General features: G+C 45.8%; 1 protein-coding gene across 2 annotated transcripts in view; it reads right to left on the reverse strand.

Annotated features, from left to right (window-relative positions):
• Positions 1–26,487, reverse strand: part of LAYN (layilin) — a 64,307-nt gene extending 37,820 nt beyond the window's left edge. For both annotated transcript variants that reach the window (XM_040426503.1, XM_040426496.1), the window contains exon 1: positions 25,018–26,487. In XM_040426503.1, the coding sequence (XP_040282437.1) occupies positions 25,018–25,096 (79 nt within the window). In that variant the 5' untranslated portion in view covers positions 25,097–26,487. The remainder of the gene's footprint in view (positions 1–25,017) is intronic.
• Between the last annotated feature and the right edge of the window lie 1,254 nt (positions 26,488–27,741).

Here is a 27,741-nt window from a genome sequence, read left to right on the forward strand (position 1 = left end):
ACCTCATTCCAATTATCAGTGCAAACTACTGACCCAACATGGATGCCATCTGTGGTTTTCACGAAGCCATAGACTTCAGTGGGCGTGCTTGGTCCACAACATGGACCAAAGTAGTCGTGGGTCAGTTGAAAAACATGGATATGTGAATAAAATCAGTGGATTTGTGTGCTGTCCATTGAGAACACAGAAAGAACTGCGTCTGTGATTCACCAATGTGTGCATAATTCCTTAAAGCGGTTGTCCTAGTTTAGAAAAACATGGCTGCTTTCTTCCAAGAACGGGGGCCACAGAAGTCCACTTGTTTGGTGCGGAATTGCAACTTGGCCAATTCAATGGAACTTACCGGTAGCTGCAATACCAGACAGAGCCCATGGACAGGGGTGGTGCCAAGGCAGCCATGATTTTCTAATCCAGGACAATCCCTTTAAAGGGCAGTGTTGTAGAGCATTATTACAGGGACAGTCACTCTAGCTGGCACTAACACTTGGACAGTGAAAATTTGTACTAGTGTATAGGTACTGATATGATGATTACATCTACAGCTGTAGCCCAAAGAAATATACAGTATTGGAGGAGATTTAGTAAGACTGGTATTTCATATGCCATACACTTAAATGCCATTACAGTAACAAAAAGAAAAAATGGAATGAAAATGTAACAAAATTTGCAATTTTCCAAATTTGAATTTCTCTGCTTTTAAGACCGATAGTTATAGCTCACAAAATACTTAAAGTTCATCTCTCAGCAGATTTGTACCTATGACACTGACTGATCTGTTACATGTGCACTTGGCAGCTGAAGGCATCTGTGTTGGTCTCATGTTCATATGTGGCCGCATTGCTGAGAAAAATGATGTTTTAATAAATTCAAATAAGCCTCTAGGAGCAATGGGTCGCGTTGCTGTTACACGTAAAGGCTCTGCTCTCTCTGTAACTGCTGTGCCCTCTTAACTTTGATTGACAGGGCCAGGCAGTTAAAACGTCATCACACCTGGCCCTGTCAATCAAAGTGCAGATGACGTGGTAGTTGCAGAAAGAATGGAGCCTCTAGGTGTAACGGCAACACCCCCGTTGTTTGCATGGGCTAAGTTGCATATATTAAAACATAATTTTTCTCAGTAATGCGGATACATATGATCATGGGACCAACACAGACGCCTTCAGCTGCCAAGTGCACATGTAACAGGTCAGCCAGTATCATAGGTACAAATCTGCTGACAGATGACCCTTAATAATTAATATTTACCAAAGGTCCACTGTATGCCAGGATCATTTTTGAACCACACTTTTGTATTTTGGAGCAGTTAAAAGTTTAGCAGGAATTTTACAAATTTTCAAGAAAGTTTCCAAATTTTATTTTAGAGGCCTATTTAGTTCTGAAGTGACTTTGAGAGTCCTATATTTAAGAGTTCCCTTTAAATCACACTATTTTAAAAACTGGACCCCTCATAGTATACAAAACGGCATTTAGGAAGTTTGTCAAACCTTTCATTTTTTGCGGGCAGATTTCTAATTTTAATCCATTTTTGGAAAACAGCAGGTCAAAAAAAGAAATGCAACTTCATGTACTACCTTGTGTCACGGACGTACCGACACATACGGACGTCCCTGCGACAGTGAGTGGTAGGAGATCTTTGATACTGGCAACACGTGGTTTGATTTGACATGTTTACCTTGTGGATCAATAGGCGTCTGTGTTGTTTCTGGTACTGGCCACACCCTTAGCCTCCAGGTGTTGCTATCGTGGACATTTAACTTTCCCCATTTATAGTTGTTTCTCCCACAATGCTGTGCGGTTTATAGCTTCAGTTGGACCTGTGGATAGCTGGTGTTTGGATCTCGGCTGAGTCCCTGGTGCTGCCATAGCTTCTTGGAAGTTAAGTTTTACCTTTCCCTTTTTATTTTGGCTTTTCTGTGTGTTGCATTTCTTTGTTGTTTTGTATTAGGCCTTAGGGAGACTCCCGTTCATCCTTCCTTTTGGAGAAACAGGATGTCTCTTTCCTGTCATTAGTACCAGGGTCCTTTAGGGTTAGATAGGACTTTAGGTATTCCTGTGTATGAACTCACCTACCTCTGGGGTCTGTTCATACTGGTAGTCAGTCAGGGCTTTCATTAGGGTTTTCACTAGGAGGTGTCCATCTTCCTTTCCTAGTTTTCAGGCCTTATTTACTTTTCCCTTTTCCCTCCCATGTTCAGTGTGGGGTTTCCCCCCACACTAAAGCGTTGTTGTTCAGGCACCATTACAGGTTTTCAGAACATAACTCTCTCCAAAAAGGACAAAAAGAGACAATGCAGCAGCACCCTGCAAATCAGATAAAGTACAATAATGCCAAATATTATAGTGCTAATGCTATGCTTATTTATAAAGTGAGATGCTTGTCCAATGCATTTTGTACAAAATCATTTGAGCCCGTCTGCCAAAAAGGACCTCATGTCACGGATGATATTGCAGATAGCTCGAAGTTATGGATAAACATCCGACTGGCTTGATCCCCAACTAAGGAGCATAAAGGTGACCCCTGGAAAAACCTAAGAGCTCACCCTGACTGCTAAGCTCATACAAGGGTCTCAGAGGTAGACGATTGCATGCCCTCGTACCTAGACTGTGTGACACCTGAAAACCCTATAATAGTGAGGGGACACGACCACTGGCTCCCTGCACTTAATACGGAGGGAGTCAGGGTCACTTAGAATCAAGCCAGCAAGTAAACACAATACAAGAAAGGACTTATCTGAACAAGCAGTAACAGAAGTCTCCAGCAGTGATCACTTCAATCCAGGAAGTAAAATAAACCGCAAAGTGAGGCAGTATGGGAGGGAATATAAAGGGAGGCAATTAGTGTGAATAGGTGACAGCTGGGAGAAGGAAAGGAGATGACAAAGTGAAACCAAAACAAAGAACATCATGCAAGAGGTACAGAAGAACGTCTGCCAGACCGTCTCAGAGAGCTGGCGGTGACAGTACCCCTCCCTCTACGAGTGGACTCCGGACACTCAGAGCCCACCTTCTCAGGATGGGACCTATGGAAATCCCTGATGAGACGAGTGGCCGCCACAGGGACCCACATCCTCTCCTCAGGACCATAACCCTCCCAATGAACGAGGTTTTAATAGGGACCTGTGAAAAACATTATGGATCTTCCAAGTCTGAGGAAGATCAAGACGGAAGGCAACGGGATTGATGACGGACAAGATCTTGTAAGGCCCAATAAACTTAGGACCCAACTTCCAGGAGGGAACCTTCAGTTTGATATTCTAAGTAGACAACCACACCAGATCACCCACATTCAGGTCCGGACCAGGCACACGTCTCTTATCCGCCACATGCTTATATCTCTCACTCATCCTCCTCAGATTACCCTGAATCTTTTGCCAAATAAATGACAAAGACGAGGAAAATCTCTCCTCATCAGGTAAACCAGAAGACCCCTCTCCAGAGAATGTCCCAAACTGCGGATGAAACCCATATGCACCAATAAATGGTGACTTATCAGAGGACTCCTGGCGACGGTTATTTAAAGCAAACTCAGCAAGGGACAAAAAAGAACACCAATCCTCCTGATTCTCTGCCACAAAACAGCGCAGATATGTCTCCAGATTCTGATTGACGCGTTCGGTCTGACCATTCGACTGCGGGTGAAAAGCAGAAGAGAAGGACAACCGAACCCCCAAGCGAGAACAGAAGGCCTTTCCAGAATCTGGAAACAAATTGCGTGCCCCTATCAGAAACGATGTCGGAAGGAATGCCATGCAATTTGACAATGTGATCAACAAATGCTTGCGCCAGCGTCTTAGCATTGGGTAACCCAGGAAAGGGAATGAAATGCGCCATTTTGCTAAAACGGTCCACTACTACCAGAATCACAGTCTTCCCCGAGGAACGAGGCAGGTCCGTAATGAAGTCCATGGACAGATGCGTCCAAGGACGGGAAGGAATGGGTAACGGGAGGAGAGAACCCGATGGCCGTGAATGAGGGACCTTGGCACGAGCGCAGATCGAAGAGCCGGCCACCAGAATCTCCGAGCAATGAGATCCACTGTGGCTCTACTCCCCGGGTGCCCAGCAAGGACAGTATCGTGGTGCTCCTTAAAAACCTTGTGTCGTAAAGCGAGAGGCACAAACAACCTCCCAGGAGGACAAAGATCAGGAGCCTCTGCCTGGGCTGCCTGAACCTCTGCCTCCAAATCAGGATAAAGAGCAGAGACGACCACCCCTTCAGCCAAAATGGGACCCGGGTCTTCAAAGTTCCCCCCTCCCGGAAAACAACGTGACAGGGCATCAGCCTTCACATTTATAACCCCTGGGCGGAACGTGACAACAAAATTAAATCTAGAAAAGAATAAAGACCATCTGGCCTGTCTCGGGTTCAGACACTTGGCTGATTCCAAGTAGGCCAAATTCTTATTGTCAGTAAACACGGTAATAGGGTGTCTGGCTCCCTCTAGCCAATGGCGCCATTCCTCAAAAGCTAATTTGATGGCCAACAACTCCCTATCTCCCACATCGTAATTTCTCTCTGCGGAGGAGAGTTTCCTTGAGAAAAAGGCACACGGTCGCCATTTGGCAGGAGAGGGACCCTGAGATAAGACCGCACCCACACCCACCTCAGAAGCATCCACCTCAACAATAAAAGGTAGAGAGACATCAGGTTGTACCAAAATGGGAGCGGAAGCAAAACTCTCCTTGATACTAGAAAAGGCCTTAAGCGCATCTACCGACCAGGAGGAAAAATCTACCCCCTTTTTTGTCATATCAGTGAGTGGCTTAACAACAGAGGAATAATTCAAAATGAGCTTTCTGTAATAATTGGCAAAACCCAAAAACCGCATCAGCGCCTTCTGATTCTCAGGGAGCTCCCAATCAAGCACAGCGCGGACCTTCTCAGGGTCCATGCGAAAACCAGAAGCGGAGAGAAGAAAACCAAGAAATTGAATCTCCGGAACCGCAAACACACATTTTTCCAGTTTAGCGTACAATTTATTCTCCCGCAGAATGAGCAAGACCTGACGTAGGTGGTCCCTATGAGTTTTGAAATCAGGAGAAAAAATCTAAATGTCATCTAGATACACCAGTACAAATTTCCCCATTACATGATAAAAAATACTGTTCACAAAATGTTGGAAGACGGCTGGAGCATTCATCAAACCAAAGGGCATAATCAAATTCTCGAAATGATCCTCAGGGGTATTGAAGGCCGTCTTCCATTCGTCCCCTTTCCTGACCCTGACTAGATTGTATGCCCCTCTTAAATCCAACTTAGAAAAAACTTTAGCCCCAACAATCTGGTTAAACAGGTCCGGGATCAGAGGAAGCGGATATGGGTCACGAATTGTGATACAGTTCAGCTCCCTGAAATCCAGACAAGGTCTTAAAGAACCATCTTTTTTCTTAACAAAAAAAAACCCAGCGGCAACAGGTGACTTCGAGGGTCGGATGTGTCCCTTTCTCAGGCTCTCAGAGATATAAGTACGCATAGCGACTCTTTCAGGTTGGGAGAGATTGTATAAACGAGATTTTGGCAGTTTGGCGCCTGGGATGAGATTAATAGGGCAATTGTACTCCCGGTGAGGGGGCAGCTCTTGGACACCACTCTCGGAAAACACATCCGAAAATTCAGAGAGAAAAGATGGTACAGTCTTGGTAGAAACCTCTGAAACAGACGCCGTGACGCAATTCTCTCTGCAGAAGTCACTCCAAGCATTTATTTGCCTTGCTTCCCAATCAATGGTGGGGTTATGTTTAGTGAGCCAGGGTAGCCCCAACACTAGAGGAGTAGGTAATCCACTTAGGACGAAACATGACATATCCTCAACATGAGCATCACCCACAGTCAAACGGATATTGTGAACTATGCCCTTTAACGATTTTTGAGAAAGTGGAGCGGAATCGATAGCAAAAACAGGTATATCCTTTTCCAAAGTACATACCTGGAAACCATGTGTTATAGCAAATTGATTATCAATGAGATTGACAGCTGCTCCACTATCTACAAAAATCTCACAAACAATGTTCTTGCTATCTAGCGCCACCCTGGCAGGTAGGACAAAACGGGAACTACAAGCAAACGGCAAACCTTCAATTTCTGCATCAACCCTGCCAATAGTAGCAAATGGAAAGTTTTTAGAGGTTTTTTTTCTTTTTGTTTCTTTATTACCCTCAGAAAACTCCCTGAATCTCCTAGAGGGGCAAACATTAGCCAAATGATTTATTCCCCCACAAAAGAAACAAACCCTCCTCTGAGAGCTGAATCCTCTACTATCAGAGGCAAGCAAACCCAGCTGCATGGCCTCCTGCTCAGAGGGGATTGAGAGAGACTGAGGCCCCTGCGCACTGAATGAGACCGCCCCACTGTCCTTGGACTAAATATGACATGAAGGAGTGGTCTCTCCTCTCTCTCTAAGACGCCTGTCAATACGGACAGCTAGAGACATGGCAGAGTCCAACAAGGCAGGTCTCTCATGAAACGCAAATGCATCTTTCAATCCCTCCGAAAGACCATGGCAAAATTGACTTCGGAGTACAGCATCGTTCCAACCAGTATCAGCTGCCCATCTCCGAAATTCAGAACAATATATCTCTGCGGACTGTTTACCCTGGCATAAAAGACGCAGTTTAGATTCAGCCAGAGCAATACGATCCGGGTCATCATATATCTTCCCCAGGGCTACAAAAAATTCATCTACCGATCGGAGAGGCCGTGCCCCCACCGGCAGCGAAAAGGCCCATAACTCAGCGTTATCCCTGAGTAGCAATATGATGATCCCCACCCTCTTCTCCTCATCACCAGAGGAATGGGGAAGTAGGCAAAAATGGAGTTTGCAAGCCATCTAAAGCGAACAAAATTCTCACTACCCCCAGGGAACGTATCCGGAAGCGAGATTTTAGGCTCTGAACAAACTCCATGAACGCAAGCAGAACCAGTCACCTGAAACTGAGACACAGTTTTACGGAGATCTGCTACCTCCAGTGAAAGACCCTGCATGCGGTCAATCAAGGCTGTAACCGGATCCATGCTTAAGACGGTAATGGCGGTTTATAATGTCACGGATGATATTGCAGATAGCTGGAAGTTATGGATAAACATCCGACTGGCTTGATCCCAAACTAAGGAGCATAAAGGTGACCCCTGGAAAACCCTAAGAGCTCACCCTGACTGCTAAGCTCATACAAAGGTCTCAGAGGTAGACGATTGCATGCCCTCGTACCTAGACTGTGTGACACCTGAAAACCCTATAATAGTGAGGGGACACGACCACCGGCTCCCTGCACTTAATACGGAGGGAGTCAGGGTCACCTAGAATCAAGCCAGAAAGTAAATACAATACAAGAAATGACTTATCTGAACAAGCAGTAACAGAAGTCTCCAGCAGTGATCACTTCAATCCAGGAAGTAAAATAAACCGCAAAGTGAGGCAGTATGGGAGGGAATATAAAGGGAGGCAATTAGTGTGAATAGGTGACAGCTGGGAGAAGGAAAGGAAATGACAAAGTGAAACCAAAACAAAGAACATCATGCAAGAGGTACAGAAGAACGTCTGCCAGACCTTCTCAGAGAGCTGGCGGTGACACCTCATTTTGGAAATTACACATTTCAAGGAATTAATATAGGGAGTAAGCATGTGTCCCACATGGACATTATTAGAATTGGGGCATGAAAATAAAACATTACATGTTAACAAAAATATGTAGTTTTAACTAATTTCTTTTATAGATGGGTGAACAGGAGAAAAAGCAACCCCAAAAATTTAAATTTTTTTTCCAATAGTATGTTGCTTTAGCCTCAAAAGAGTTACAAAAAGAGAAAAAGCACCCCATAATTTTTACACAATTATTCCTGAGTTCAGAAATACCCCAAATGTGTTCATAAACTGCTGTATGGGGACAAAGCAGGGCTCAGAAGGGAAGGTGGTGCAAATATTGCAATTCTGTCAATGTTTTTTGTTTTTTTTTCATGAGGTTCACCATGTGGTATAGATCAGTGGTCCCCAACCTTTTTTGCACCAAGGACCAGTTTCACGGACGACAATTTTCCCAGGGACCGGGTGGGGTGGGGGGTTATGGGGCGGGGCTTAGTGGGTGGGCGGGGCTTAGGGGTGCTGGTCAGCCCATTATTTTTTGAGGTGCTTGGGGCCATCTACTTTAAATGTGAGGTACATGGGGGGTACTAATGTAATAGCACCATGTACCTCAGATTAATAATAGGTGACCTTATGGCAGGGCTTGACAAATTTCCTTGGAATCTAAGAGCCAGCTAAAAAAGTTAGGAGCCATTTTTTTTTTTTTACTTTATAAAGCCTTATTTTCAGCTACAAAAATAACACGTGACACTGACGTCACTATTTGTATAATCCCTGCGCTGTGACGTCACTGTATGTATAATCCCTGCGCTGTGACGTCACTGTATGTATAATCCCTGCGCTGTGACGTCACTGAGGAGAATATATATCAGTACGGGAACTTATAGAGAAGTCATCAGATGATTTGGCCATTCAGTAGTCTTAGTTCTTATAGGAGCTGCAACCCGGCTTTCCAAGACTCCTGAATGGGTAAATCATATGATAACATATCTAAATGTTCCTATACTGAGATATTCTCCTCAGGAGACCAGGAAAGCTGGGTGACAGACAGCCTGTATACCACACAGCTCTCCTAGGAGCTGCCACCCAGCTTTCTGTGTGGTATAAAGGCTGTCACCCAGCTTTCCTAGAAAGGGACAGAACTAAGAAGTGGCCGAATGGTAACTGCAGGGATGGAGCACGGTGCAGGAATGGCCACCAGTTGTGGCTAGCAGGAGCTCCGGCCTAATGATGGCAGCAGGTATGCAGCTCCCCGCTGGATTCATGGCCGTGCTCGAGGCCAACTTGGCTGCAGCAGGCAGACATTACAAACTTTGCAGAGCGCATCATTTACCGCCGCAGAGCCGGCCGTGCAGGGACCTGGCAGCACTTGGTGCCCCGGGATGTTACACTGCCCGCAGCCCCATCATGTCCCCAGCTGTGTACAGCAGGAGGATGATGGGCTGATTGTCCTCCCTCCACTTGTCAGTGAGTGCAGCGCCGCTGCCTGTGCTCCCGATCTGCCTCCCCTGCACTAACTCTCCCCCCGCCGAGCCTCTCTCACCGGGACACGGGCTCTGATGTCTGCCGGACAGTTAGCACATAAGTACAGGCTGGGCTCTGGTAAAGGCTTCGCCATTTTCAACTGCCCTGGAGATGATGCGCTGCGACCGATAGACGGGTAAGTGCACAGATGACAGACCTCCACATGTGTCGACTCGACACTATCACCATGCCGGCTGCTCGCACATATCCCCATCCCCCCCGTGTAATGGATGGATCACAGATGTGAAGCGCGACATTGGCAGGGCAGATCGCGGAACGACACTCAGTGATGCACAGGAGATAGGAACCTGTTATGTGTCACCCTCGCCGTCTGCCCCCTGTCCAACTCGCCACAGTCTGACTGATTACCTGCTGCCCGTAGCCGCCTCATACTCCCGCTGAGGGCACCGGACAGAGCTCTGAATTTTACCGGAACATGAGCCCTAAGTCTGCGCGCTCTCTGGTACCAGCCAGTCCACCAGGGCTACAGTCTCTAGGGCCGCCCCTGGCAACGGCCAGTGTGTCATAGAGCATTAACCTATCACGGACGTCTCCGCTCCTCTGTACTACCGCGGCCCGGAAAACAATCTTCCAGGGCCCGGTCCTGGGCCGCGGCCCAGCGGTTGGGGACCGCTGGTATAGATGATATGATACCTTTATTCTGCAGGTTGATACAATCATGAAAATACCAAGCTTATTTTTTTTTTTCATGTTTTACTACTTGACCATCATAAAATCACTTTAATAAAAATCAGTTATATTTTGCATCGCCATATATTAACATCCATAACATTTTAGTTTTTATGTCAGCATAGCTGTGTGAGGGCTTGAAATGGGCTGTAGTACCATTTTGGGGTACATACTGTATGAATTTGTGATCACATTTAGTTCTATTTTTGGGAGGTGAGGTGGCCAAATAATAGCAATTCTGTCAATGTTTTATTTTTATGTTCACCTTGAGGGGTGAAAAATAAAATAACTTTATTCTGGGGGTCAGTACGATTACAACGATACCAACGTTATATATTTTTTAAATGTTCTAATACTAAAATCACTTTTTTATTTAAAAAAATGTTTTGCATCGCCGTAGACAGAACTTTTATTTTATTTTTTTATTTTATTGGAGCTGTGTGAGGGCTTTTTATACTATTTTTTGGGGAGGTGAGGTATCCAAAAGCAATTCTTTCATTGTTTTTTTATTTTTTTGCAGCGTTTACAGTGTCGGATAAGTAATGCGATTCTTTTATAGATCAGGTCGTTACGGATAGGGCAATACCAATTATGTGTAATTTATTTTATTTTATTTTTTTACCAATTATAAATGACTGAATAAGAGAAAAGAGTGATTCCTTTTTTTGTGTGGAATTCTCTTCTTTTTTTTTTTTTTTTTACATTTTCTGCTAGGTCCCAGGGAACTTGAAAGGCCTCATTGGCTTTCATACATGGCAGACCCAGAGACTTTTGTAGGGCCTCCAGTTGCCATTGCAATCATCTTACCTGACCTCACGCAGAGGTCGTGGCTTTTATTTGGTGAAGTTTGGCTGTTGTAGAGGTGTATTGCTATTTGGGCCCTGTAGTTGTCACTGTTATGGGGTCAGGGCCGATGCAAGTATTTTTGCCGCCCTAGGCAAGATAAAAATTGCCGCCCCCCCCCCTATCAAATGATCTGCCCATATCATGACATGACATATGTTCCACCCGTTTCTCAGCATTTAAATTAAAAGAGAGTTATATGTTGCAATAAAGCCCCCTATTAAGAATGGTGGAGAATAACTACCATAACTTAAGCCATAGCTAAAGAAAAAAGCCTGGGGCGAAAAACAATAAGGCCCCCCCCCCTCCATGACACTTGATGACTTTTACAGAAGAAACTGTATATTGTGGGGCACAGTGTAGACTATATGTGTATAACATAAACATATTTCATATGAAAACTTACAGTTACTTGGCTTGACCCTTGGGGATGTTGGACACCACTTCCACACTTTGGCCGGGGGCTCGGTGGAGCTGATGTGTTTTATCCTAATGAGAAAGATTTCATAATAAGGATTTGAAGAAGGGGCAGAGGGGTCACAGAGCAGGGAGAGGCTGGTGCTGCTACTAGGGGGTCATACCATGGTGGAGTAATAAAGCCCACCATAATGCCCCCCCCCCAGTAGAAATAATTTTCCTTATAATGTGACAATGCAAAAAATACCCCCTTGTAATGCCCCCAGTTGAGCTAATGTCCCCATAGTGCCCCCATAATGTGCCAGTAAAAAATACCCCTATATAGTGCCCCCAGTAAATGCCCCCATAGTGCTCCTCTCCCCCTCCCTCCTAGTGCCCCCCATAATGTACCAGTATAAAATGCCCCATATATAGTGCCCCAGTAGATGCCCTCAGTGTCCCCGATAATTTGTAAGTATAAAATACCCCTTCTCAGTGCCCCCGTAGATGACCCCATAGTACTCCTCTCCCACCTTCCGCATAGTACCCACCATAATGTGTCCCAGTATTAAATGCCCCTATACAGAGCCCCCATATAAAATAGCCGTTCTTTGTGGCCCCAGTAGATGCCCCTATAGTGCCCACCAATAATGTGCCAGTAATAAGTGCCCCCATAAATGTCCCCCAATAATGTGCCAGTAAAATGTGCCCTCATAGATGCCCCCCAATCATGTGCCAGTAATAAGAGCCCCCCCACCATCATGTTTTAGTAACAAGAGCCCCCCCATATCATGTGCAGGTAGCCAGAGCCCCCCTATATCATGTGCCAGTAGCCAGAGCCCCCCCTATATTATATGCCAGTAGCCAAAGCCCCCCCTATCATGTGCCAGTAGCCTGAGCCCCCCCCCCATCAACATGTGCCAGTAGCCATAGGCCCCCCTATCATGTGCCAGTAGCCATAGGGCCCCCCTATCATGTGCCATAGCCATAGGGCCCCCCTATCATGTGCCAGTAGCCATAGGGCCCCCCTATCATGTGCCAGTAGCCATAGGGCCCCCCTATCATGTCCCAGTAGGCAGCCATAGCCCCCCTATCCCTATCATGTCCCAGTAGCCATAGGCCCCCCCGATCATGTGCCAGTAGCCAGAGCCCCCCATCATGTGCCAGCCCAGTAGCCACCAGTATTGACAACAACAAAAAAAACACTTATACTTACCTCCATGTCAGCGATGCGATGCAGGCCTCTTCCGGCCTGTGTCCCGCACTGTACGGCTCAGGGCTCAGGCGGCGCAATGACGTCATGTGTCTCCTGCGGGTGACATGTGTCTCCTGCCTATAGTTAGTTGCGGGCCGGCGCCCCTAAGGACTCTATGGAAGCGCCGGCCCTGCTTACTAGAGCGCCGCCGGCCACTTAAGTTAACCAACATTAGTTTTTTTTTAAAAACCGCATGGTTTCGGAGCCCCCTGCTAAATTGCGCCCTAGGCGGCTGCCTAGGTCACCTTACAGGTGGCGCCGGCCCTGTATGGGGTCCTGTGGTTGTGAAAGTTATAGGGGCCCTGATATTTGCTACAAATTATCATTTCATATTAAGACTTATTGGTACCATTTCTCTAAAAGATGGTCACCAATTTCAGCACACTGGGTTAAAACGGTTCTTTACCACGCCCTAGTATTCCTTATTCATTTTCTCTGTTAATTGCAATAAATAGTAGGATAGACACAGTAGAGTCACATTATTATGACCACCAGCTAATATCCAGAGTAACCCTGTGTGACAGATAGACAGCAGCTAGACGGGCTGAGAGTGACTCAATAATGTCCTGGTAGGTATCTGGAGCCATGCTGACTGCCGTACATCCCACAGCTGCTGGAGGATGCGTGATGAAGGATCCATAGAGCAAACATGATGTTAAACGTGGTCCCACAGACGCTCAATTGGGTTCAAGTCTGGGGAATTAGGGCTCCAGGGTAGTACTTGGAGGTCTTGGTCATGCTCTTTCAACCAATGTCAGACACTTCTAGCCGTGTGAAATGTCACATTGTCTTGCTGGAAGAGTCCATTCTCCCCAGAGAAGACAATAACCATGTATGGATGTACTTGATCTGTGTAACGCTCCAACGGATGTGGACCCGCTGTGCCACTTACCGGTTTGGCTTTGGGCCAAACTTGGGAGCGGAATCTAAGTGTTCCCCTGGTCTTCACCCTTTATCCCGCTCCAGGATGCGGAAGCTGGTCTTAGCTGCAGGGGAGACACCAGGTCGCTACCGCAAGAATGGTCCAGGTTAAGTGGCAGCTGGCCGAGCAGGCCAGAACGCCCCGGTGCAAGCACTGGGGATACAGGCAGGTGGAGCGAGCTGTCGCTGGATGGAAGAAGTGCAGCAGCAGAGTCAGATGAAGCAGAGATGAGTTGGTGATTAAGCAGAGCTGGAGCTGTTAGAACAGCAGAGCTGAATAGCTCAGATGCAGCTGGTGAAACAAGCTGAACAGCAGACAGAGGCGTGGTCGAAAATCCGAATCATACACTTTAGAGCAGCGAGGTACAGGAGGATCAGGAAGAGACGATGTCAGGATACAGGCTAAGGTCAGAAGCAGGATAACAACACAGGAACAACGAGCTGGAACCTTCGCTGTAGAAAACTACAATATTGCTCCGGCATCACAGGAAGGGGGAAGCACCCTTATAAAGGTCGTGCCTGGCTGGGATTGGAGAGAAGGCGGAATTAGGGGCGTGCACGAACCCTTAAAGTTACAGGACGCATGCGGCTCCTACAAGGTGCAACTGAAACTGTCGCCACCTGCGACAGTACAGGAAAGCGGGTCCGGAGCCTGCAGCGTAGAGGAGGAACCTTGTGTGCAGTTCGACTGAGGTACATAGCAGGATGCGCTGCACGCTGGCGGCTGCCAACTGCCATTGTTACAGTATCCCCCCTCTCATGTCCCTTCTTCTTGGTCCTGAAGTGCTGAAAAAATCTTTTGAGAAGATTCGGAGCATGTACATTTTTCTCCGGCTCCCAGGAATGTTTCTCAGGACCATAATTCTTCCAGTCTACAAGGAAGTACCTCTTGCCACCAACTACCTTGAAATCGACGATGTTCTGTATTTCAAATTCAGATTCTTCGCCAGTAGGAACGGAAGTAGTGGTGGAGGGGGGTCTGGAAAAGGAGTTGAGGACCAATGGTTTCAGGAGAGATACATGGAAGGAGTTTGGAATACGGAGGGTAGGAGGCAACCGGAGTTTCTAGGAAACAAGGTTGATGCGCTCTAGGATCTCAAACGGGCCCAGAAACCGGGGAGAAAATTTATAACAGGGTACCTTCACGCGGATTTTCTGGGAGGAGAGCCAGACTTTGTCGCCAGGAGAGAACTGAGGAGGTGGTCTACATCTGGTATCTGCATTCTTCTTCATACGGGTAACAGCCTGAGAGATAGAGTCTTTAGTTTGTCTCCAGATGCTGAGGAAGTCTCTGAACAAAGAACTAGCAGCTGGTACCTCAGAAGATGCAGACATGGGTAAAGGAGCACGGGGATGAAGTCCATACACTATATAGAAGGGAGAAGAGCCCGTAGATTCTCCGGAATAGCTGTTGTAAGAGAATTCCGCCCAAGGCAGGAGCAGAACCCAGTCATCATGCTGATCAGAGACAAAGTGACCTAGGTAGTTCTCCAAGATCTGGTTAATTAGTTCAACTTGCCCATTAGACTGAGGATGGTAACCAGAAGAGAAATCCAACTTGACCTCGAGTAGCCCACAGAGAGCTCGCCAGAATTTGGAAGTAAATTGTACCCCGCGATCAGACACAATGTACAGAGGTAGACCATGAAGGCGGCAGATGTGTTCTATAAACAGACAGGCCAATCGATTAGCAGAAGGCAATCCAGGAATCGGAATAAAATGTGCCATCTTGGATAATCTGTCTACCACTACCCAGATTACAGAACAGCCAGCAGAGGACGGGAGATCTGTGATAAAGTCCATAGCGATGTGCTGCCAGGGGACTTCAGGAATGGGTAACGGTAGTAGCAAGCCCGTGGGTTTGGTTCGGGAAGCCTTGTTGCGGGCACAGGTGGTACAGGCAGACACAAACTCCCGGACATCTTTCACTAATAGTGACTGGACAGCAAATCAAGGGTCTTACGCACCCCAGGGTGACCAGCATACTTGGAGCAATGTCCCCAAGAAATAATTTTCCTCCTCTTGGCCTGCGGAACGAAGATCTTCCCCGGAGGAATATCTCTCACACGGATTGGCGCCATAGAAACCAGACAAGATGGTTCTATGATATGTTGAGGTTCTTCAATCTGATCCGCTGGGTCAAAAGAACGGGAAAGTGCATCAGCCTTTACATTTTTATCAGCCGGTCGGAAATGCAGAAGAAAATTTAATCTGGCAAAGAAAAGTGCCCATCGGGCCTGACGTGGATTTAGACGCTGTGTAGACTGTAGATATGTCAGATTCTTGTGGTCAGTGTAGATCACCACAGGATGCAGAGCCCCCTCCAGAAGTTATCTCCATTCTTCCAAGGCCATCTTGATAGCTAGCAGCTCTCTATCGACGATGAAATTATTTATTGCCACAGAAGAGAAGAGCTTGGAGAAGAAACCACAGGAGACAAATCTCCCTTTGGAGTTCTTCTGTAGCAGGACGGCACCTGCTCCAATAGAGGAAGCATCCACTTCAAGGAAGTACTGTTTGGAGGTATCCGGATGACGGAGAACAGGAGAAGTAGCAAAGCAGTCTTTGAGAGGCAGGAAAGCAGATTCAGCTTCAGGGGTCCACTTCTTTGCATGCACCCCTTTCTTCATTAGAGCAGAAATAGGAGCTGTGAGGGGAGAGAAGTTTGGGATGAACTGTCTATAGAAGTTGGCAAACCCCAGGAACTTTTGAATGGCATGGAGACCATGAGGACGAGGCCAGTTCAGGACGGCTGAGAACTTGTCGGGGTCCATTTGCAGACCAGAGCAGGAAACAATGTATCCCAGGAAGGGTAAGGTGGACTGCTCAAAGACACATTTTTTCGAGCTTAGCGTACAGACCATTCTCCCTTAATCGCTGCAAAACCAGGCGCACTTGCTTCCGGTGAGTGGTCAAGTTGGGGGAATAGATGAGAACAGGTCCCGGAAGATATCGTTCACAAATTCTTGAAAAACTGGAGGAGCGTTGCATAGGCCAAAAGGCATGACCAGGTACTCATAGTGGCCATCACGGTATTGAACGCCGTCTTCCATTCGTCGCCTTCACGGATTCGGATCAGGTTATAGGCACCACGCAGATCCAACTTAGAAAATATCTGGGCACCTCGGACACGGTCGAACAGTTCAGAAATCAGAGGCAGAGGGTACTTGTTCTTGACCATGATCTTGTTTAGCCCATGATAATCTATACACGGACGGAGTGACCCGTCTTTCTTGGCCACGAAGAAGAAACCGGCTCCCGCCAGAGAGGTAGACTTTCGGATTAATCCCCTCTTGAGGTTTTCCTTAACATACTCGGCCATAGCCTGAGTTTCAGGCAGAGATAATGGATAAACCCTTCCGCGAGGTGGAGAAGATGGTAGAAGATCGATCGGGCAGTCATAAGACCGATGAGGTGGTAAAGTCTCAGCCCTCTTCTTACAGAAAACGTCCTCATATGCCACATATTGCAGCGGCAGACCTGACAGTTTCATAGGGACTGGACAAGGAGACGTTGGGCGAACCACAGACAGACAGGAAGTATGGCACTGAGGACCCCAGCAGAGAATATCCCCCGTATGCCAGTCTAAGATGGGAGAATGCTGCTGTAGCCAGGGCAATCCCAGAAGCACTGGGTCCATGGAATCCGGCAGGACATAGAAAGATATTTCTTCAGAATGTAAGACCCCGACTTGGAGTTTAACAGGAGCAGTGATGAACTGAATAGGTCTGGGCAGGGGTTGTGCATTTACAGCCACCAGAGGCTTTGCCAGACAAGTAGTGGATAACTGGCACTGGGTCACCAGGGCTTGATTAACAAAATTTCCGGCTGCGCTGGATTCCATGAAGGCAGGTACAGATATACTGGTTTTCCCAGAGGACAAGACTACAGGAACAAGAAGTTTGGGAGAATTGTCTATTTTACCTAGGGTCACTTCTCCTATATAGCGCAGAAGTTTTCCGCCTTCTGCGAACAACGTGACCCTTTTCGCCACAGTAGAGGCACAGGTTTTCTGCTCGCCGCCGCTGGCGCTCCTGGTCAGAGAGCTTCAAGCGTTCCACCTGCATAGGCTCTTCAGGCGGAACCGCAGCAGGAGTCTGAACAGTCCTCTGGAAGACTGGTGCGAGTCTAGATGTCCGCCTCACCCTTGCGGCTTGAGAGAAACGTTCTCGAAATCGCACATCAATACGTGTGGCCAATGTGACCAAAGCGTCCAGAGAGACAGGAAGGTCCCTTCCCGCAAGTTCATCTTTAATACAGTCACTAAGACCCTCCCAGAATACGGCTTGTTGGGCTTCATCATTCCAGGACAGTTCTGCGGACAGAGTACGGAACTGGATTGCATATTGTCCCACTGTCATTGCGCCTTGACGCAGATGAAGGAGCACAGAGGCTGCAGACGAGGCACGACCTGGTTCCTCAAACACCGTACGGAAGACAGTTAGGAAGGTCTGGAGGTTTGCAGTTTCAGGTCCACTTCGCTCCCATATAGGATTAGCCCAGGCTAGAGGTTCTCCAGAGAGCAGAGAGACTATGAAAGCTACTTTCGCTTGGTCAGACTGAAACTTGTCTCCATGTAGCTCAAAGTGGATCAAGCACTGATTCAGGAACCCTCTGCAGGCTTTCGGATCGCCACTGTAGCGTGGAGGCAAAGGCAGCTGGACAGCAGTTATGCCATGGTGTGAATACGATGCAACAGGATTTGCAGGAGTTGCTGGGACTTGTGGTACGTCAGGAGCAGGTGTAGATAGCGCGTCCAGATGGGCGGATATCGTGTTCAGACACTGCATCAGGACATCTTGGCGTTCGCTCTGGCGTTGTAGCTCTTGGTATAAATCTTGCACCACAGGCTTGGGCTTGCCAGGGGGGTCCATGGCCTGAGCAAACTGTAATGCTCCAACGGGTGTGGACCCGCTGTGCCACTTACCGGTTTGGCTTTGGGCCAAACTTGGGAGCGGAATCTAAGTGTTCCCCTGATCTTCACCCTTTATCCCGCTCCAGGATGCGGAAGCTGGTCTTAGCTGCAGGGGAGACACCAGGCTACCGCAAGAATGGTCCCGGTTAAGTGGCAGCTGGCCGAGCAGGCCAGAACGCCCCGGTGCAAGCACTGGGGATACAGGCAGGTGGAGCGAGCTGTCGCTGGATAAAAGAAGCGCAGCAGCAGAGTCAGATGAAGCAGAGCTGGAGCTGTTAGAACAGCAGAGTTGAATAGCTCAGGTGAAGCAGGTGTAACAAGCTGAACAGCAGACAGAGACGTGGTCGACAATCCGAATCATACACTTCAGGGCAGCGAGGTACAGGAGGATCAGGCAGAGACGAGGTCAGGATACAGGCTAAGGTCAGAAGCAGGATAACAACACAGGAAAAACGAGCTGGAACCTTCGCTGTAGAAAACTACAATATTGCTCAGGCATCACAGGAAGGGGGGAGCACTCTTGTAAAGGTGGTGCCTGGCCGGGATTGGAGAGAAGGCAGAATCAGGGGCGTGCATGAACCCTTAAAGAAACAGGACACATGCGGCTCCTACAAGTTGCAACTGAAGCTGTCGCCGGCCGCAATAGTGCAAGAAAGAGGGTCCGGAGCCTGCAGCGGAGAGGAGGAGCCTTGTGTGCAGTTCGACTGAGGTACATAGCAGGATGCGCTGCACGCTGGCGGCAGCCGACTGCCATTGTTACAATCTGCAAGGATGGATTCATACCCAAGTTTCTTGAGAATACCTTCCACATGGATGAGAGGGCCCAGAATGCCACAAAAACATTCTTCAGACCATGCCGTTGCCACCAGCTTGTGTTCTTCAGGCAATGGTTTCAGGATGCTTGTTCTCCGATGTTTCTTGCCTGACACTCCAACATCCATCCGTTAAATGAAGCACAAAACATGACTTATCAGAGAAAGCAACCCTCTGCCAATCGGCGGAGGTTCAATTCTAATACTGCTGTGAAAATTGAAGCCATTTCTGTTGATGCAACTTCGTCAGCAGAGGTGCAGTGACCATCTGTCTGCTCCAGAGCCCCATAATGAGTAGGGTTCGCTGAACTGTTGTTTTAGACACACATCTGATAGCACCTTCAGAATGAATGTTCATCTCTCACATCAATTGCAGTTTCCACATCGCTTATTCACATTTGTCCACTCACAATACACTTTCACCACAGCAGCATGCAAACAGTTAAAAAAAACAGCTTTTTCTGAATTATATGATAGCCGCTATGGCACATAACAGGTATATTTAGTGTTAGGAACCCGTCTAACAAGTATCTCTAACTTATTAGTTCAGCATTTGCAATTATGATGCAATTTTGTACTTTATTTGGTTTGCAGAGAGCTGTTGCATTGCTTGTTTTGTTTAACAGTCTTGTTCTCAGCCATAGCAACGTGGCCCTGCGCTTTGGGATGTGCTGACTGACCCCCTTTTTTTTCTCTGCAGTTCGTGCTGGAGGTGTGGCTGCCTCCCCAGTCGTGCACTCCTGACCAGCTCGTCTGTCCCACAGGTTGATTTTAATTAGTGTTAGTATATAGCTCGGCCCGCTCCCCCTCACTCACTATAGCCATCTGGCACCAGGAGAGAGATAGTGTGTGGACTCTCATTGCAGTCCTTGGTGACCATGTGGCGCCAGGGGTGGTGTGGAGTGGGCCTGGCGTGCATGCTGGTAACTGCTTTCCCTGGTCATAATGGAGGCCATTTTGGCACCGAAAATGACAGAAATTCAGGCGGATCCAGCATGTAAGTGGAACCTGCACTTTCTGAATTATATGATAGCCGCTATGGCACATAACAGGTATATTTAGTGTTAGGAACCCGTCTAACTAGAGATTGCCTTGACGTGCGCAGACGGGCTCAAATAATTTTGTACAAAACGATTTGCCAAGTATCTCTAACTTATTAGTTCAGCATTTGCAATTATGATGCAATTTTGTACTTTATTTGGTTTGCAGTGAGCTGTTGCATTGCTTGTTTTGTTTAACAGTCTTGTTCTCAGCCATAGCAACGTGCCCCTGCGCTTTGGGATGTGCTGACTGACCCCCTTTTTTTTCAATTCTAATACTGCTGTGAAAATTGAAGCCATTTCTGTTGATGCCACTTCGTCAGCAGAGGTGCAGTGACCATCAGTCTGCTCCGGAGCCCCATAATGAGTAGGGTTCGCTGAACTGTTGTTTTAGACACACATCTGATAGCACCTTCAGAATGAATGTTCATCTCTCACATCAATTGCAGTTTCCACATCGCTTATTCACATTTGTCCACTCACAATACACTTTCACCACAGCAGCATGCAAACAGTTAAAAAAAACAGTTTCAGAAATGGGCTTTGGGCTTTTGACTACCTGCTGACACAAACTGTTTACACCCACACAGTGTCAATCACCTCCGATATTCTCCAGTGCTTCCTGGTGCGCTTTGGAGGATATGCGTTCCATTTATGTGTTCCATATACCGGAAGTGACGTATCGCATCACCGCGATGCTTTCCAATTACCGGAAGCACGCTTGTTTCGTCGTCCGGAAGCTACAGGTGACAACGGTGCTCAAATACAGAGCACTGGCGCGCACACACTAGCCACATCAGCTCCCCAGATGTCTGTACTTTTGGTGCAACGGGCTCCTCTGATCAGTAAGTGTCCTACATACACCCATATAATTATCTATTACACCCAATAACATCATCTTTTTTGATTGCAGGTTAACTATCCACTAACAGAGTCTTTTTATCTTTATCATATCCAACAGGCCATTTATGGGAGCTAAGTATTATCTTCATTTACCTATTAGTTTATCTGTATGCCCTACGAATATTTATTATATATCACCCCCTGATGAACTGCCAGGCGCAGGTGAAACGCGTTGGTGTTTTAGTACAAATATATAGATATCATGTTGTTTTTTTCTAGGGTTAATGGATTTATCTTGTATCCATCATTCAAATAGGGCTTTACTAGGGTTTTAGATAGATATAGGTATGGGGACAGGGTACTTCCACCATCAGGGGGTATCCCTGGGCACAGGATTTAGATCTCTAGGGACATCTAGGGAAAGATACTTATTTTCCTATAATAATAATCCCCCCCCTCACCTGTCTCCTTATTGTTTTACCTTTCACACTAAGTGACCATCTACAGTGGGATGCGAAAGTTTGGGCAACCTTGTTAATCGTCATGATTTTCCTGTATAAATCGGTGGTTGTTACGATAAAAAAATGTCAGTTAAATATATCATATAGGAGACACACACAGTGATATTGTGATATATTTGAGAAGTTTATTGGATTTACAGAAAGTGTGCTATAATTGTTTAAACAAAATTAGGCAGGTGCATAAATTTGGGCACCACAAAAAAGAAATGAAATCAATATTTAGTAGATCATCCTTTTGCAGAAATTACAGCCTCTAAACGCTTCCTGTAGGTTCCAAAGAGAGTCTGGATTCTGGTTGAAGGTATTTTGGACCATTCCTCTATACAAAACATCTTTAGTTCATTCAGGTTTGATGGCTTCCGAGCATGGACAGCTCTCTTTAAGTCACACCAGAGATTTTCAATTATATTCAGGTCTGGGGACTGAGATGGCCATTCCAGAACGTTGTACTTGTTCCTCTGCATAAATTCCTTAGTGGATTTTGAGCAGTGTTTAGGGTCGTTGTCTTGTTGAAAGATCCAGCCCCGGCGCAGCTTCAGCTTTGTCACTGATTCCTGGACATTGGTCTCCAAAATCTGCTGATACTGAGTGGAATCCATGCGTCCCTCAACTTTGACAAGATTCCCAGTCCCTGCACTGGCCACACAGCCCCACAGCATGATGGAACCACCACCATATTTTACTGTAGGTAGCAGGTGTTTTTCTTGGAATGCGGTGTTCTTTTTCCTCCATGCATAACGCCCCTTGTTATGGCCAAATAACTCAATTTTAGTTTCATCAGTCCACAGCACCTCATTCCAAAATGAAGCTGGCTTGTCCAAATGCCCTTTAGCCCACCTAAAGCGGCACTTTTTGTGCTGTGAGCGGAGAAAAGGCTTCCTCTGCATCACTCTCGCATACAGCATCTCCTTGTGTAAAGTGCGCCGAATGGTTGAACGATGCACAGTGACTCCATCTGCAGCAAGATGATGTTGTAGGTCTTTGGTGCTGGTCTGTGGGTTGACTCTGACTGTTCTCACCATTCGTCGCTTCTGTCTATCCCAGATTTTTCTTGGTCTGCCACTTCGAGCCTTAACTTGAACTGAGCCTGTGGTCTTCCATTTCCTCAATATGTTCCTAACTGTGGAAACAGACAGCTGAAATGTCTGAGACAGCTTTCTGTATCCTTCCCCTAAACCATGATGGTGAACAATCTTTGTCTTCAGGTCATTTGAGAGTTGTTTTGAGACCCCCATGTTGCTACTCTTCAGAGAAAATTAAAAGAGGAGGGAAACTTACAATTGACCCCCTTAAATACTCTTTCTGATAATTGGATTCACCTGTGTATGTAGGTCAGGGGTCACTGAGCTTACCAAGCCAATTTGAGTTCCAATAATTAGTTCTAAAGGTTTTGGAATCAATAAAATGACAACAGTGCCCAAATTTATGCACCTGCCTAATTTTGTTTAAACAATTATAGCACACTCTGTAAATCCATTAAACTTCATTTCACTTCTCAAATATCACTGTGTGTGTCTCCTATATGATATATTTAACTGACATTTTTTTTAACAACCAACGATTTATACAGGAAAATCATGACGGTTAACAAGGTTGCCCAAACTTTCGCATCCCACTGTATCTCTCCCTGTAACTAACTATCCTATTCATAGTAGGAGTTTTTCTTAAAGTGTATCCTTCTTTAAATATAGGATATCACTTGAGCAATTTTTTGATCCTTTACCCCCTTATACTAATAAAGGTATTGTTTTAACAAGCACATTACTTTCTACTTACTTTAAACAGTTTCAGAAATACCTCCACCCTTGTCCCAAAAGCCAATAATTATCTATTTTTTCAACTCCCTTTGACCCATGACAGCAATGAGGGATATGTGTGCAGACAGCCTATGACACACCTTGTAGTCCCACCAAGTCACCTCTCCGCACATGACTTCCTTCATGAGCTACGTGCTGCCAACATTGAAAGTAGGAAGTGGTCATAATAATGGGACTCGACTGTGTATGCAAAATTCTATAATATACAGCATATGGCAGATTAATCCATTCAGTGGTTCTCCAACCCCCAGCATGCCCTGACAGATGAAGGCTAGAGAGCGACAAGTCAGAGGCCACTGGAATAAGGATTGATGATCCCTATGCTGCAATACAGCTAGTCCTCAGGACACAGGAGGTGCACAGATGATGGCGGTGTACTACAAAGCAGTATCTTCTGTATTCTCTGGGTGATATAGACATTATACTGCTCCCCAGTATGTAGACCCCAGTTCACCGCTTGTGTGAATGTGACAGTATTCTTTACCATGAGAAGTTTAGCTCCTTTGTGAGCAGAAAGGACGATCTTCCCTTCCAAATACCCAAAGACATTTTTCAGAACATATAAGTCTTTTCAGAAGATAAAACAGGAAGCACACTATATTAATACATTTCTTTCAAGGGCAAGAGTTCAGCAGACGAATAAAAGATCCTTTTAGCGGGGAAAAACCACTGACTGAATACAATGCGCCAGTTCAGAGACTTGTCTGGTTAATGCATCTTAGATTATGGGTTCCCCAGAGACACTGATTGTTGGGGTCCCCTCTGTTATAATGCTCCGGCAATCAACTATTATCACTTAGGATATCTGATGCTAAAGTTGTGGTTCTTAAGCTGCTGAGAAGCGAAGCATTGCTGGCCTCCTAATGAAATGAGTAGGTTTTCTGTGGATGCTGACAGCCCTCCAGGGCAAGGGGTGCACCTGATGCTGTTCTCCATACTGGCTAATAAGGGGGGATCCTAAGATGGGGTCTCTTCTCAATTCAATATGTCTTAGACAATTATAAGGAATTCAATATAATAACTGCTTAAAGTACTTTACTATATATTATTTGTTTGAAATTAATGGTAGATAGATAAGACATACAGCAGATAGACAGAGAGATAGATATATAGACAAGTAGATAGATAAGACATACAGCAGATAGATAGATATATAGACAAGTAGATAGATTGATAGATAAATAGGCAGAGATAGATAGATTAGATTATGAGCCCCATTGTGGACAGCTTGATGCGAATGTCTGTAAAGCGCTTGCGGAATATAGCAGCGCTATATAAGTGTGTATAATAAAATAAATAAATAGATAGATAGATAATAGAGGACAGATGATTGATAGATAGATAGATAGATAGATAATAGGTAGACAGATAGATAGATAGATAATAGAGGATAGATGATTGATAGATAGATAGATAGATAGATAGATAGATAATAGGTAGGTAGATAGATAGATAGATAGATAGATAGATAGATAATAGATAGATAGATAGATAGATAGATAGATAGATAATAGAGGACAGATGATTGATAGATAGATAGATAGATAGATAGATATCAGCATACATTTCCAGTCATAGAGACAAAAGATCCATAAACACACAAAATAAATGACCCCACGCTCTCGATGGTGCACAGCGCAATTCCTCAGTCCCCGGCATACAGCAGTTTTGTATTATTTTTACAGTAATAATTACCCAATAAAAGTCCACACTATGAAAGGAGTCTAAGCATCGAGCAGAAGTAAGACTGAAGAAGTATATGTGTAAATTGTAAAATGCCACTACAACTATCTGTCCGAATACAGCAGGTCATTCATGTCATATTCATGGGGTAATCATATCTCATATCTGTATGGTACTCACCGCTCTGCAGCCTTGTTCCTCGACAGGAGTGGAAGTAGACTAAGACAATAGTGACAAGAGCTTTGAGAAGATCCATCATGTTATCGGCCACTTGCACAGAGGCTTGTGTGTAGAAGGTGTCCAGAAGAAGCAGGTGGAGAGCAGTGATCTTCAGAGCCTCCAGATGTGCGGTGTGGGCAGCTCATCCTCTGGGAATCCCTGGATTGACCGTGATCTGGAGAGCAGTGTGCCCACTTCCCCCAGCACTGAATAAAGAGAACTCCTCTGTACGGTGATCAATACAAGTCTATGTGACACATTGCTGGAGGGGCAGGATTCAGCCTCAGCCAAACCAATCCAGGCGGCAGGTTGATTTCTGCTTGATTAGAGTAAAAACTTGTCAGGAATCCCATAGCTGAGCACTGTCATTTTAATTACTTGAAAGCAGCGACTTCTTAAAACCCTGCAGATTGATTCTTGTTACCACTTACCAGCAGCTCCTAGGAGTAGCTGACATACACTATATACCAGATAACTCCGCTCTAGGATCCCAGATTATACTCCTCCTCTACTCTGTAATCTCAGAACAGGTTGAAGAAGATGAATTCAGGAACCCTATTCCATGATGGAAATCTATTGATTCTATTGCAGTTATCAATGCTCAGACTATTGATTCCTGGAAGATAGGGCCTTAAATCTGAAGATGTTCTGAAGACGTTCCTGGAAATTAGGCCAAAAACATTGGACAAAACATTAATTTGCTGATAAATTGATCCATAAAATGGGTCTGTAGTCGATTACGCCAGAAAAATGTTGAAAAATTGCATTAAGAATCACACTGTCTTTGGTTTGTCTTAACATAAATCAAGATACAGAAACCTAAACGTTCAGCTCTGCTCTTAGGTCTGGATGATTACTATAATTACTACAGCCCTCTGAGCTGTTTTCTAGTAATGATATTACAAGCCGCTGATGCAAAATGATCTGCCCCTCTAACAAGATAAGCCGCTAGTCATTAAATCATCACATCCTTAGAAGAGAGGGGATAAATCTTGAGGCAGTTATTGATTCTCCAGGCCTCATTAGCATTTACAAAAAGTGAACATTTTTCTTTCTGCCCTGGGCTGTGTCAGCAGAAAGCCGCAGGGAGCAGACAGGCCGTTAACTTTTCTCTAGTAGTTTCTCTGTGGAAAACTTACTCAGCATAAATGTCCATGAACGTGAAGCTTCGGGGGGTGCGAAAAGTCCACACTTGTTCCGAAATCCTAAGAAAGAGAGAAGTTAGGAGCTTGGCCCAGGGCCGGCGGTCAGCAGATCTCCTGCAGAGTGCGGTAGGAAGCAGGGGGACCGCTGAATGTCTCTGCACTCAGCAATCCTCTCTTTTTCTATCTTTGGCTGAGTGTATTCATAAGCTTCAACACTATTTCCTTTTTCCCCTTCTGCAGAGAGATGACTGCGGAGACGAGCCAGAAAGCAGCGCAGATCATCCTGCTGTTTATAAACCGACGAGATGGAAAAGTGAAAGAAGCTATTCATGGAGTCCGGTCAACATACTTGCTCAGTTTTTTAACTGGCAGAACTTCTTAAAGAAGAACTCCTTCTATTTTAGATAGGTCACATATGTTTCTACATAGTAGTGAATATTTAGGGAATATCAAAGAGGGTTCTTTTGGGTCCTAATTTTGATGAACTATAATAATATTTATTTATATAGCGCCACCATATTCCACAGCGCTTTACAAATTCATAGAGTTCATGTGCAAAACAAAAGTAACTGGCTAATATACAACTGAAACACTAGGAGTCAGGGCCCTGCTCGCAAGAGCTTACAATCTATGTGGAATTGGGGGTGACACATAAGGTAGTTGATTGTGATAAGTAGGATTCGAGACATTATTGAACTGACAGGAGTGGTTCTGGCCGATCTGCTTCAGATTTGGGACTACTAGAGGATCGAGTTCAGGCCAGAGGAGTTGGTGGGGGAAAGGTTTACTTGGGGAATAGTCATTTTAGGTAGCTTGATAAGCCTGCCTGAAAAGATGTGTTTTTAAGGCACGTTTGAAGGTGGAGAAGTTGTGAATTGACCTGATAGTCCGGGGCAGAGTATTCCAGAGAGTAGGTGCAGCTCGAGAAAAGTCTTGAAGATGGGAGTGAGAGGTACGAATTATGGAGATTATTAATCTTAGATCACTAACAGAACAGAGAGCACGAGTACGGTGGTAGATGGAAATGAGGGAGGAGATGTATGGAGGTGCAGCACTATGGAGAGCTTTGTGGGTGAGGGTGAGAAATTTGAACTGTATTCTGTGGTGGATGGACAACCAGTGAAGTGACTGGCACAGACTAGTAGCATCAGTGTAGCAGGTGCGGGTGGATAGATAGATGAGCCTGGCTGCAGCATTTAGGATAGACTGAAGGGGGGAGAGTTTAGTGAGAGGGAGACTGATTAGTAATGAGTTGCAGTAGTCAAGACACGAATGAATCAAGGCAGGGCTGGGACAAGGTCCACCACCAACAGAGGCTGAGCTGCCCAAGTGCCCCCCCCCCCGCCATTTAGATATGTATGTTTGTTATTAATCAGACATCCACCCCAACCCACCTGTAATTTTACCCAATCCAGAACCCCATCAGACCTCAGATCAGACGGAAAATAATATTATCTTTATTTAAGAACTATCTTACTTCACTTCAGGGCAGACTCTCACGCTCTATCCCTGCTGGGGCCTGGGCTGGGTCGTGACACAG

This window comes from Bufo bufo, chromosome 1 (assembly GCF_905171765.1).
Source record: "Bufo bufo chromosome 1, aBufBuf1.1, whole genome shotgun sequence".
NCBI lineage: Eukaryota > Metazoa > Chordata > Amphibia > Anura > Bufonidae > Bufo > Bufo bufo.